Raw genomic sequence first — 13,140 nt, 5'->3', positions numbered from 1 at the left:
AAGTATTGATTCACTACCTAAGTGAGCATATTTAATTTATTGTGAGATTAATAAATAACTATCTTGGTAGGCCTATTTTTTTCTTCAGAATTTGGCCCCAAAATGTTTTTCTAAAACTAATCTAGAATTTGAGTTGTTGCAGCAATGATATTTGTACATATAACAAATGAAAATTATGTATCAATTAGGAAAAAATATCAAATTTCACCATCTTCTCTCTTTACCACCAAACATTTCTGAATTCATTTCTCATTGATATTTGCCAGAATGCCATACTATATCTGTTAAAGTTCTGAATTCATCCTTGACAACAAGAATGTATTGTTTCGCATGATTGGAAAATACAAAGAAAGGCTGTAGAAATCTTATTAAATGCGAAAGCCAGAGAGTGAGCACGAAGGATGCAATTGGAAATGTTTAAATTAATTTTTTTGCAGTATTATTGTTTTCATTTTTACTTGTAATTTATTAAGTTTGTATTGCTGTAATACCTATAATTGTGATGTGTAGGAAGGAATGTATTAAACACTTAAATGTATATTTATGCTTCAATACTTTTTAAATGAAGTTTTTGTACATTGGTATGTTTTCTGACAATACGAAATATATGAATATCCTTTTGAAGTTTTTGTCCTTAAAATTAAATATATCTGAGTTTTACTTTAAATATTCATATCCTAAGCATTTTGAAAAGGAATAACAATGGCGGCTGACTCGGTGATTATGCTACTCTACTACATCCACAGACTCTGGTTTCAAAGAAGGAGGGGAGCGATCTGTTAGGAAATGAAAGAACCAGATGTTAGATTAAAATTTCTTTACTAGATCTAACTGAGAGGCCGGAGGCCAGAAAAAGACCTTTGGGGAGGCCGAGACGTAGGTGGGAGGATAATATAAAAATGGATTTGAGGGAAGTGGAATATGATGATAGAGACTGATTAATCTTGCTCAGGATAGGGACTGATGGTGGGCTTATGTGAAGGCAGCAATGAACCTGTGAGTTCCTTAAAAGCCATTTTTAAGTAAGTAAGTAAGATCTGATTATAACTCTTCAACTCTGTTCTTTAATCTCGTTTCACAAACAATATCTTCTTTTGTTTAAAACAAATAATTATAAATTAATAAATATCTAAAGTCTATCTAAATTGCCAAACTTCATGTCAAACCAGTTTAATATTTAATCACTGTCTCTAATGAAGAATATCTACCAAATTGGTTATAGATAGTTCCATTCTGAATTCTTTAACGCAATTGTGTTCACAAATTATACATCCAAGATAGGTGTACCATATTTCAGTCATTTGTATGGATTTGTACAAAGCACTTCACGAATCTTGCAAATTGTTAGTTTCAGAATCCTAATGCATGAACAAGTAACGTTTCCTTGTGGACATACAGGTGTATTTCTCTTATCGGTAGTGCTCATTTGTTTCACAAATTAAGTTGTCGATTTTCTTTCTTCATTTACAGGTAAATCTAATTCTAGTATGACCAAAATAAAAGCATTCCGTGCCCAGCTTCTGACTGGTACTCAGGCTGCTCCACAACCAACAAAGGTTTGTATTTGTTTAAATGGAATGAAGTCGTCCCCAGTATTGCAGGTTTAAGCCTAGCTGAGCACGATAAAATCCTTAGCATGGCTCCACCTCGGAGAGAAGTAAAGCTGATGTCCGTGTTATATAGATTTACGGCACATAAAGAAATCCTGTCCCTGATAGAGTTTCAAGCAGAATTTATCGGCCATTTTTCACTCATGTTGGATTTCGACTCAGAATAATCTCTGCAGTTCAAAGTGCCAAATGAAATACTGCTGTCTACATGGATCTTGTGTGGTCTTCCTGAAAAATAGCATGACGTTGTAGCTTGCCTTTCCATTTAACAGAACAGAGTGGGAAAATAGTAAATATGGAATGTTAAATATTTTCTATAATGCATATTTCACTGTAGTGGCAAAATGAATTGACACTGAATAAAGGAAAAAATGCGCTCCAAGCAGTAGAGAGATGCTTAAATAAATGGCCAAATATTGGGATGAAGAATTTTCTCAACATCTATAACACACGAGTAGAATAAAAAATATTGTATAATATTGAGATCTGGGGTAGTATGTTATCCAGCATAAACATCGATAAAGTAAGAGCCAAAATTTGTAAAAAATTTCTAGGAATACCGGAGGATGCTTCTAACCTGGCAGCGAGACGAGTTTGGGAATTATTCTAGAAAGAAAAATCGAATATTTAGGTAATATTCTGTTTAGGAATGATTCAGCAATTATGAAAACATGCATCTTTTGTATGGAAGCCGCTAATTGGAAATCGAATTGGCTGAAAGAGCTGGAACGAGAAATAAACAGATTAGGTCTAAATTGGCTATGGGGAGAACTAGGGTCTATAAGCACGAAAACTATTGGAAGAATAGTAAAAGAGAGGGCAAACGAAATTTCGAGGCAAGATATTTTTAGTAATATTAAGGACCTAGGATCACTAAAATACTATAGGGAGGTTAAACAGTTTTGGAAAAGGAAGAATATATTAGGCTAAATTCAAGGGAAGAGAGAACAGGAATGGCATGGTGGAGATTAGGTATCTGGAGGCTCAAGAATAAGAGAGGGAACGTAGAGAAGGATAAATGTCCTTTATGTGGACTAGCTGAAGACGCAATGCATATTGCGTTAAAGTGTCAGGCAACGAATGATTTGAGAAATGGTTGGGTGAATAAAAAATTCTACAAATAAAGCAGTAACATGAGCTGCTGCCAGGAAGTCAAAAGCAGGATAGCAATGGCCGAGGAAACTTTTAATAGAAAAAGAAGCATCTTCTGCGGACTTCTGTAAAAAGAACTAAGGAAGAGATTAGTGAAGTGCTTTGTATGGAGTGTGGCATTATATGAGGCAGAAACCTGGACATTACGACGAAGTGAAGAAAAATGACTAAAAGCATTTAAAATGTGGATATGGAGAAGAATGGAATGTGTGAAGTGGCCAGACAGAATAAGAAGTGAAGCTGTGTTGGAAAGAATGGGTGAAGAAAGAATGATGCTGAAACTGATCAGGAAGAGGAAAAGGAATTGGCTGAGAAGAAACTGCCTACTAAAGGATGCACTGGAAGGAATGGTGAACAGGAGAAGAGTTTGGGCAGAAGAAGATATCAGATGATAGATGACATTAAGATATATGAATCATATGAGGAGACAAAGAAAATGGGAAAGATTGGAGAAAGCTGGATTTGCAGTGAAAGACTTGCCCTTGGACAGAACACTGAATGAATTAAATGAATTAGTTTAACTTAAATAAGTTCTTTTCTACCTATTGGCTAAGTCAAGATTGCATAGTTTTACAGCAATTCAAGTTATGAATGTGAATAAATTCATTAAAAAGAAACAAAGAACAATGTCTGCATTAAAGATACTGACCATTTTCAGTTATAGCCACTGTTCGTAATTAGTTTGCATAACATATGTTTTTTATATGTTAACATTACCGAAAGTATATTTCTGTTGACTTCTTACATTTAATTGTTCATGAATTAGATGTATTCCGAAGGTGATTTGGGAGGAAGAACTGATGTTTACATGCAAGAAGTAACATCAAGCAGACCTATAAAGCAGCTTGTTGTATCTGCCATTTCAAAGGAAGTTCGTCTTCCAGAGAATGAAGTAACCTTGTCGGCATTCACAGTTCCTGCAGAACAGCCAGGTAACATTGATTACAATCCTTGAATTTCTTTGTATATATTATGACGTTACATGATTGAAGAAATTTATTGATTTTTATGCAGGTGAACATTATAAATATGAGTGGACTCTTCTCTCTCAGCCAGAGGGTGTCAACAGTGGCACAATGAATGATCAGAATGGAGAAACACTGAAACTAAGCCACCTAATTGAGGGGCTTTACATGTTCAAAGTGAGTGTTTCTGCACCAGGAGCATATGGTGAAACATATGCCAATGTAACTGTGCTGCCACGTAAGTAAATGACGCTAGTTTATTAGTAAGTTTAATCGTAATACTGAAACTCTTGCATTTAATAAGTTATATTTGGGCGGAATTCATAGTCGTCACTTATAAATGAGTGAACCCTTACTCATTTCTAATTCATAGTTGTCCCTCATTCACATAATGAATGATTACTTAAGTGAGCTGATCTGTACCCTTAAGTGACCACTCATTTTCAAAATGGATACTGAGAATGATTTTGAGGATTTTGTGGAGTTTGTTGAATGAAATGAAGATATACGTGTCCCAAAAAGGTATATTAGAGACATGGAGAATCCTCTGGAAATGTATAGTGAACTGGAATTTAAGAAACGATATCGTTTTCGCAAGACCACAGTCGTTGATATTTTAGTGCCTTTAATAGACAAAGATGTTGCAAACAACAGAGGGTTAATAATTAATATTAAGGTTACCACTCCCATTACTGTTAAAAATGCTGATAGCACTAAGATTTTGTGCAACATCATTTCAGGTAGGTCGTAATTACACTAGGTCTATTTCTCACAACAGAATCAATAGGCCTATGCTTTATTAACACAGAATACATTATTATTTTACAGTTGGTGTGTGCAGATCTGTACCACGCAAGTCAGTCTGCAGTGTGCAGAATAATTTCCGAAGCAGTATCACGTCATATTAAAAGGTTCAAATTTCCAGCATCTGCCTTCTTACGAAATGTTATATTTCCCGATAGTTTCTTCAATTGCTCGATGTTCCTTGAAATATTTTCGGGGTTGGAATTGAATTCTGACGCAATAGTTTCCCAAGCAGTTTTCTTTCATCGAACAGAGACACAATCAGATTGCCTGTTTTCTGCGATGTCTTTATGCCTTAAAACAAGCTCTCGAAGCCAAAGTCGTTCTTCTTCGGAAAAATTCTTTCCTTTCGGCATACTTATTTTCAGCTAAATTGATCGTTATTCAGTACAATAATATTGATAACTCGTTGTTATAGCAACTCCACATGTACAGCAGCCTTCGATTAGTCCAATGAGAGCAAGCTTTTGTTATGAAATCATGTCCGGCAGCTGTGGGTTCACTTATTATAAGCAATCCCTTATTACTTAAGAGTTCACTCATTTTACAAGTGACGACTATGAATTCCACATCTTGATTACACACTTTTAACATTTGTACCACTAATGATTTAGTGAGTTTATTATATTAACAACTTTCCTGTGTTAATTGAAACTATTTGGTATCTTACGTTAGTTAACAACTAGTTTTGCCTCCATCTTCAGATCCCTTCTCTCTAAGGTAAAATACCATATAGTTTCAATGAACACAGGAAAATTTTTATATAACAAATTCACCAAATTATTATAAATTAGTTGTTTTCAACTTTATCCTTTTTTGGGTGCATTCTCAAACATCTAAGGTTTTGTTTTATAAACATAATAATAATAATAATAATAATAATAATAATAATAATAATAATAATAATAATAATAATAAAGTCATGTTGGTACAGAAAAGCGAATCAACCAACCTCCTATTGCGGTGATCTCCCCATCCTCCCAGACTGTGAAGCTCCCCAACACTGGGGCTGTTTTGGACGGCTCCACTAGTACAGATGATGATGCGATTATAAACTGGCATTGGGAACTTCAGCTAGGCCCTCTAGGTTACCAGGCCCACCTGAAAGACATGCCCACATTACAGCTGGATAATCTAATGGTTCCTGGGAACTATACATTCAAGTAAGTACTTTTTTCATTTTCTGTGTGAACATCAATGTTAGGATAATCTAAGTGAACATACAAAATTTGTAAATCTCAGTTGAACTTACAGAAATTCGTCTTAATGTGGAAAGTATGAACAGGAATAAAGAACAGTTCTAATTTTTGTACAGTGAATTGGTTTTGTGGTGATTCAAATGTCAATCTCCCTCAGGTGCACTGATTTAATTTTCTTACAATTGCAACCAGAATAGACTACATTCAGGATTACATTATATCACAATAGATTTAATACTAATAAGATTTTTCATTATTGAAACATTGACATATTAATACTCTTCAATGCACGTTTGCTTTGTAAACTGGAGAGTTGTGTGTTACATTCTTTATTCTTAAGAGTTCAGTCTGGAGGTACAGCTATACTTACTTACTTACAAATTGCTTTTAAGGAACCCGCAGGTTCATTGCCGCCCTCACATAAGCCCGCCATCAGTCCCTATCCTGTGCAAGATTAATCCAGTCTCTATCATCATAGCCCACCTCCCTCAAATCATTTTTTAATATTAACCTCCCATCTACGTCTTGGCCTCTCCAAAGGTCTTTTTCCCTCCGGTCTCACACTATATGCATTTCTGGATTCGCCCATATGTGCTACATGCCCTGCCCATCTCAAATGTCTCGATTTAATGTTCCTAATTATGTCAGGTAAAGAATGTAATGTGTGCAGTTCTACATTGTGTAACTTTCTCCATTCTCCTGTAACTTCATCCCTCTCAGCCCCAAATATTTTCCTAATAACCTTATTCTCAAACACTCTTAATCTCTGTTGCTCTCTCAAAGTGAGTCCAAGTTTCGAAACCATATAGAACAACCGGTAATGTAACTTTTATAAATTCTAACTTTTAGATTTTTTGACAGCAAACTAGATGATAAAAGCTTCTCAACCGAATAATAACACACATTTCCCATATTTATTCTGCATTTAATTTCTTCCCGAGTGTCATTTATATTTGTTACTGTTGCTCCAAGATATTTAAATTTTTCCATCTCTTCGAAGGATAAATCTCCAATTTTTATATTTCCATTTCGTAGAATATTCTGGTCATGAGACATAATCATATACGTTGTCTTTTCGTGATTTACTATCAATCTATCGCTTTACTTGTTTCAAGCAAAATTTCCATGTTTTTCTTGATCATTTGTGGATTTTCTCCTAACATATTCACATCATCCGCATAGACAAGGAGCTGATGTAACCCGTTCAATTCGAAACCTATCTGTTATCCTGAACTTTCCTAATGGCATATTCTAGAGCAAAGTTAAAAAGTAAAGGTGATAGTGCATCTCCTTGCTTTAGCCCATAGTGAATTGGAAAAGCCTCAGATAGAAACTGGCCTATACGGACTCTGCTGTAAGTTTCACTGAGACACATTTTAATTAATCGAACTAGTTTCTTGAAGGTACAGCTATGCAAAAAAGAGATATATTAAAAAATCTTGGCATTCTTGAGATGGCTAGAGCAAAGTTCAAGATTTAGAAGCAGGATAACATCAGTAGCCAAATTCAAGTATGTGAAGACATTTGAAATTACAAGACTTGTCCGTATACTTCATAAGGATTTAAAACTGTGATTGTTGAGATAGTACATCATTTATTTATTCAGGTTAACTGTTGAGGACTCAGACCATGCTACGAACTCCACTACTGCAAACATAACAGTTCTGAAAGTGACAGATTATCCTCCAGAGGCAAATGCGGGACAGGATATAATTATATATCTTCCACGGAATAACTTAACACTCAACGGGAATCTTAGCACAGACGATAGAGGAATTGCCAGTTGGGAATGGACCAAAAGTCCCTCTGACCAGGACAAAGCTGTTGACATGCAGGTGCAGTATTGTATTTATCTATTTTAGTCTTTCTTTTGCAATGCAACATTCTTTAATAATAACCATATGTTTTTTTTTAAAGAATTGTATTTTAATGTCTTGTATAATACTTCTTTGAACTATACATTTTTATGTACAGTATTAAAATTGAAAGAAAATTAAAATAAGTTAGGTTAATTTCTTACTGACGTTCAGATATTGCAGCTTTATTAGCGTGGATATTTTGTTACCAGTATTATATTTTACTGTTTCGCACATTGTGTAACATATTTTCTTGTGAAAAATATCTTTTTTAAATCTTACATCAATCACTGAAAGTCAGTTGAAGTCAGTCTCTCTCTCTTTCTCACATAATATGGTGCATGTGCATCGACTCTAATGTTAAGTATTTTGTCAATGTTATATCACTTTCTTACAGAACACACGGACGCCATACCTCCAGCTCTCAAATTTAGAGGAAGGGATGTATACATTCGTTCTTAAGGTCACAGATAACTCTGGACAATCTTCTTCTGCAGAAGTTCATGTTTTTGTGAAACCACCCACAAACAAACCCCCTGTCGGTATGTATGGAACAACAGAATGCTTTGGTTAGAAAAATTAGTGACTATTTTAAAGTACCGTACTTACTCGCGTAATAGACGCCATCATATAATGTACGCACCTCAATTGTTGACAGTAATATGTAGGGAAAAAAAATCCCTGCATAATGTAAGCATTATATTTTCAGTCGCTACCTGTGGTAATGTACATACAGTCATAATGTTGGATGCACTTTCTGTGTTTAAATTTTTAAAACAAAGAGTTAATTTATTACAATTGGTCCGATTTCGAAATCAGCTGTTATTATCATGTAGAATGTCAGGTACTTTTGATTTTTCCCTCTAAAATTTTTTCCTCGCATATAATACACACCCTGGATTTATAATCCAAAAATTATGGAAAAAAGTGCGTCTATTATGCGATTAAATACAATATCCGAAATCTGCTTCTTTAGAATTTTCAGTAAACTATCTTTTCAATATTATACAGAAATGTTTTTATACAACTCCAACTTAGCTTTTCTTTGTAGAAACCATTGAAATCCCATAATACAAGAAATTCTAATTAATATAATTTTTTCACGTTTCTTTTATAGCAAATGCTGGAGTTGATGTTACTGTTTCTTTGCCTCAAACCTGGGCTATGTTGGATGGATCTCAAAGTAGTGATGACATTAAAATCACAGCTTGGAAATGGGAGCAGCTCAGGTAATAAGCGTTTTGTATCTCTTCCAACACTATATAAGAATGTGTATGTTCACATTTTCAAGTAGCTTACTATGTTGGTGATACTCGTTGATTTATTTTGCTATACATTATTATAATGGCGGCCGGGTAGCTCAGTTGGTAGAGCAGCTGGCTACGGACTGGAAGGTCCGGGGTTCGATCCCAGGTGGTGACAGGATTTTTTCTCGTTGCCAAACTTTCAGAAGGCCCCGAGGTTCACTCAGCCTCCTATAAAATTGAGTACCGGGTCTTTCCCGGGGGTAAAAGGCGGTCAGAGCGTGGTGCCAACCACACCACCTCATTCTAGTGCCGAGGTCATGGAAAGCATGGGGCTCTACCTCCATGCCCCCCCAAGTGCCTTCATGGCATGTTACGGGGATACCTTTACCTTTACATTATTATAATTTATTCATACAAAAAAATATATATATATATATTTATTTAGTTGTATATTTTAAAAATTTTGAATATAATTTTGTGATTATGATGTAATATCTACATTGTATTTTTATTTTGTGACGTGCACCAATTTTAATCGAAGCTTGTTAATTTTTGTTGTAATAGTGGTCCCAGTAAAGTGGTGTTTTCTGCCAGCAACAGTTCTCTTACAAATGTGACAGAACTGACGAAAGGAGAGTACGAGATTCAACTGACAGTCATTGATGATAATGGCAATAGAGCTAGTGATGCTGTTGTGATCACTGTGACACAAAGTAAGTGCAATTTGTTATAATAGTAATTATTTTTTCTCCTTTTTCTTCTTAAAACTGTTTGTGTACATCAACTCTTATAGCATGATGTTCTACTAAAACAGAATCAGTAACAAGACGTGTTTCGAAAAGGATGTATGCATTTCAGACTCCTTTAAAAAGATGTACGTGGGTTCATTAATTCTTGGGTACTTAACTTTTAAGAAAATCTCTGTGGTAATATTCATTTCTCTTCATGGTTACATAAGTTGCATTCATTTATGTCTTCAATGTAGGATATAAGATATTGTGTTGTTTTCAGATTAGCATTGCAGTGAGAATAAATTTTGATTTCTTACTCATTGTCTTTACTCATGAATATGAGTGATGCCATTTCTTGCAGTATCACTGTATTTGTAAATGGTACTGTGAGCTATGGTGCAGTGCCATAATCACTGTCAGCTATGAGCAATGCAATTATTATCCCATTTTAAGCTGCATTTTGGCTGGATGATTGAATTTTTTCAATTATTTTAATTATGCGCAGAGTGAAGCTATGATACAGTATTGCTATTAATAAATTTCATGTTGCTTGTACATTAACATTTACGAAGCCGTCCACACCTTTGGAGTAATGGTCAGCGCGTCTGGCTGCGAAACCAGGTGGCCCGGGTTCGAATCCCGGTCGGGGCAAGTTACCTGGTTGAGGTTTTTTGCGGGGTTTTCCCTCAACCCAACACGAGCAAATGCTGGGTAACTTTCGGTGCTGGACCCCGGACTCATTTCACCGGCATTATCACCTTCATTTCATTCAGACGCTAAATAACCTGAGATGTTGATACAGCGTCGTAAAATAACCCAATAAAATAAAAAAATTTTACGAAGCCTTTCCTGTTGACATAACATCACCATATTTTTATGGCTAACTACTTGTAAGCTCTACATAAAGAGCAGTATCGAAAAACATTGTTGAAGTTATGAACTGCATCATGGATGAAGCTTCAGTGTGGGTCAGATTTCCTCAGACTGAAGTCACTCATAATGGGGATGTTTGAGTGAATGACGTACATGGCCTGCCATTAGATAAAAAAAATTGTACGTATGAAAACAAATTCTATAAACTTGTCAAGGAGAACCTATTACTTACTTCCTTCCTTCCTTCCTTCAAGCCACAAATGAATAGTTGGAGGGATATCACTCTGATGATTTATAAAAATTAGAAATTACATCCATTTTTAGAAAGAATCAGAAATTACAGGCAAAACTGTATGTATATATCAAGAATTGGCCTCCTGATATGGAGGGTAGCTACGAATATATTGAATAAGCAGTCGTGGACAGCCAATAAGGGGTGGTCCTCCAGCTTGCGGGTTGGGCCAAGAACTAATAACCCATCACTGCAAAAAAACAGCTTGTTACGAAACCACATAATAAGCCTCGGAATGGAGTTAGTTGGGAGGCAGGAGGGAAAAAGACTTTTGGGGAGGCCGAGATTTAGATGGGAGGATAATATTAAAATGGTTTTGAGGGAGGTGGGATATGATAGAGACTGAATTAATCTTGCACAGGATAAGGACCGATGGCGGGCTTATGTGAGGGTGGCAATGAACCTGCAGGTTCCTTAAAAGCCATAAGTAAGTAAGTAAGGATGGCAGCAGAATCTGTCTAAAAATTTTGAATTATAAATTGAAAGAGAAGACTAGGAATGTCGCTAAAATGTCTGATGATTTCATTTTATATGCTGAAACAGAAAACAAATTTTTGACAGTAGTTCAGTATATTCATCTCTGGAGTGGGGACAATTAATTTTCACTGGAGGAGAAAATTTATGGGTGAATCCAGAAATGCATATAGAGTGTTAATTGGAAGACTGGAGAAAAAAAGACCTTTGGGGAGGCCGAGACGTGGATGGGAGGATAATATTAAAATGGATTTGAAAGAGTTGGGATATGATTGTAGAGACTGAATTAATCTTGGTCAGGATAGGGACTGATGCGGGCACATGTGAGGGCAGCAATGAACCTCCGGGTTCCTTAAAAGCCATAAGTAAGTAAGGAGAAAAGTTTCTCGCAGATCACCCCTTGAATTCATTACTAATTTACATACAAATTATTATCTTCTGATTGTCATTAAATCTTCATCTTTTAAGTCATATCTGATGAGTTATTGTCAGATATAAAAATACTTGCATTTATGAAGCTAAGAAACCTTGAAAGACTGCTTACATTTCCCAGACAAGAATGCTAAACCTAAAGCAAATGCTGGAGGAGACCAGACTATAGTTCTGCCAGTGAGTGTGATCATGTTGAATGGATCCCAATCGAGTGATGACCTTGGTATTGTCAAGTGGGAATGGACCCGAGAGTCGAGCAGTCTTGCACTTGGACGAGTCATAGCAGACTCCAGTCATTCGCCTGTGTTAATGGTAAGTTTGACTGAAGATTGTTTAAAGAAGGAATTAATTTTTTAAAGTGGTGAAGTTGATTTTTTCAGCTGTTATTATATACTCTTGTCATAAATTTTTCCCACAGTTAACAGACGTGGTTCCTGGTCGTTACGTTTTTCGGCTACGTGTTACTGATGAACAGGGTGCTTTTGATGAGGACACAGTATCCGTGATTGTAAAAAACGGTAAGGTATCTAATCTGACACAATTGAATTATCTTGTAATTTATAAGTGTTATCTGGAACAGTTTGTCTCTGTTTCAAACGGACATTTGCACAATCTGATCTCAAAAATATATTTTCATTCGAGATCACATGTTCACTATTTAGTTTACGCAATATATTTGAAACCCTCATTTATATTATTAATACCAAGTTCCATCGAGATCCAGAATTTTACTATATGATCGATTCCTTTCAGATCCACATTTGTACCATCTGGTCGAATTGACTCTGAACATTGAAGGCCACATGCTGACAAAGGCTCAGGAGTCTTCTCTTGAAATGAAACTTTCACTGTTGCTGCGTGATGAGGCCGAAATACATGTGCGGGAATTGCGTACAGAAGACCGCACTGGGAGAGCAGTGATTGTGTTTTATGTGGAACAGAGGAGTGGCAAAGGTGTACTGCCAGGGCCAGCAGTAGTGGCTAGACTGAAGGAAAAGTTGACACAGGACTCGGGTCTATTGGAACTATCAGTAGCCAATATCCAAACAGCCATCTGTCAAAACAACTGCTCAGGTATGGGTTGTGGAATAGGAATTTTGTTTTGCATTGATACTTATGACTAGGGGGCGGATGTTGATGACCAGGGAAAGGATTTATATGTAAATACATATTTACTTATAAAGCTAATATAATTTATATTTTGCATTATCTTTATGTTTCACAATGTGTAGGGTTGAAAAATCCTACTTTTATTTTCCATATTTTTCCATATTTTAGAGTTTAGTACATATTTTCGTTAATTTCCATATATTTTCCATATTTCATATAAAACAGTCCATATTATATTAGGTTTAACAATAAAACAAAACAAAATTCCATTAACTTTTAAAAATACATTTCAACAATAGAGATTTAAACACATGTTCAGTAATCCCTTTAACATCAGAGTTATTTGAAAATTAGCAGTCCTATCAACAATGGGAAAGTAAGTTACAAAACTGTAT

General features: G+C 35.5%; 1 protein-coding gene across 1 annotated transcript in view; it reads left to right on the top strand.

Moving 5' to 3' along the window:
- LOC138716470 (dyslexia-associated protein KIAA0319-like protein) overlaps positions 1-13,140 on the top strand; it is a 35,081-nt gene that overhangs the window by 5,473 nt on the left and 16,468 nt on the right. The window contains exons 5-15 of the mRNA XM_069849588.1: positions 1,471-1,556; positions 3,529-3,694; positions 3,777-3,965; positions 5,466-5,694; positions 7,337-7,565; positions 7,984-8,128; positions 8,704-8,815; positions 9,398-9,546; positions 11,757-11,947; positions 12,054-12,153; positions 12,389-12,709. Of these exons, the coding sequence (XP_069705689.1) occupies positions 1,471-1,556; positions 3,529-3,694; positions 3,777-3,965; positions 5,466-5,694; positions 7,337-7,565; positions 7,984-8,128; positions 8,704-8,815; positions 9,398-9,546; positions 11,757-11,947; positions 12,054-12,153; positions 12,389-12,709 (1,917 nt within the window). The remainder of the gene's footprint in view (positions 1-1,470; positions 1,557-3,528; positions 3,695-3,776; positions 3,966-5,465; positions 5,695-7,336; positions 7,566-7,983; positions 8,129-8,703; positions 8,816-9,397; positions 9,547-11,756; positions 11,948-12,053; positions 12,154-12,388; positions 12,710-13,140) is intronic.

This window comes from Periplaneta americana, chromosome 16, assembly GCF_040183065.1.
Source record: "Periplaneta americana isolate PAMFEO1 chromosome 16, P.americana_PAMFEO1_priV1, whole genome shotgun sequence".
Classification (NCBI taxonomy): domain Eukaryota; kingdom Metazoa; phylum Arthropoda; class Insecta; order Blattodea; family Blattidae; genus Periplaneta; species Periplaneta americana.
Note: the sequence above shows the minus strand (reverse complement) of the source record. Positions and strands in the feature narration are given on the sequence as shown.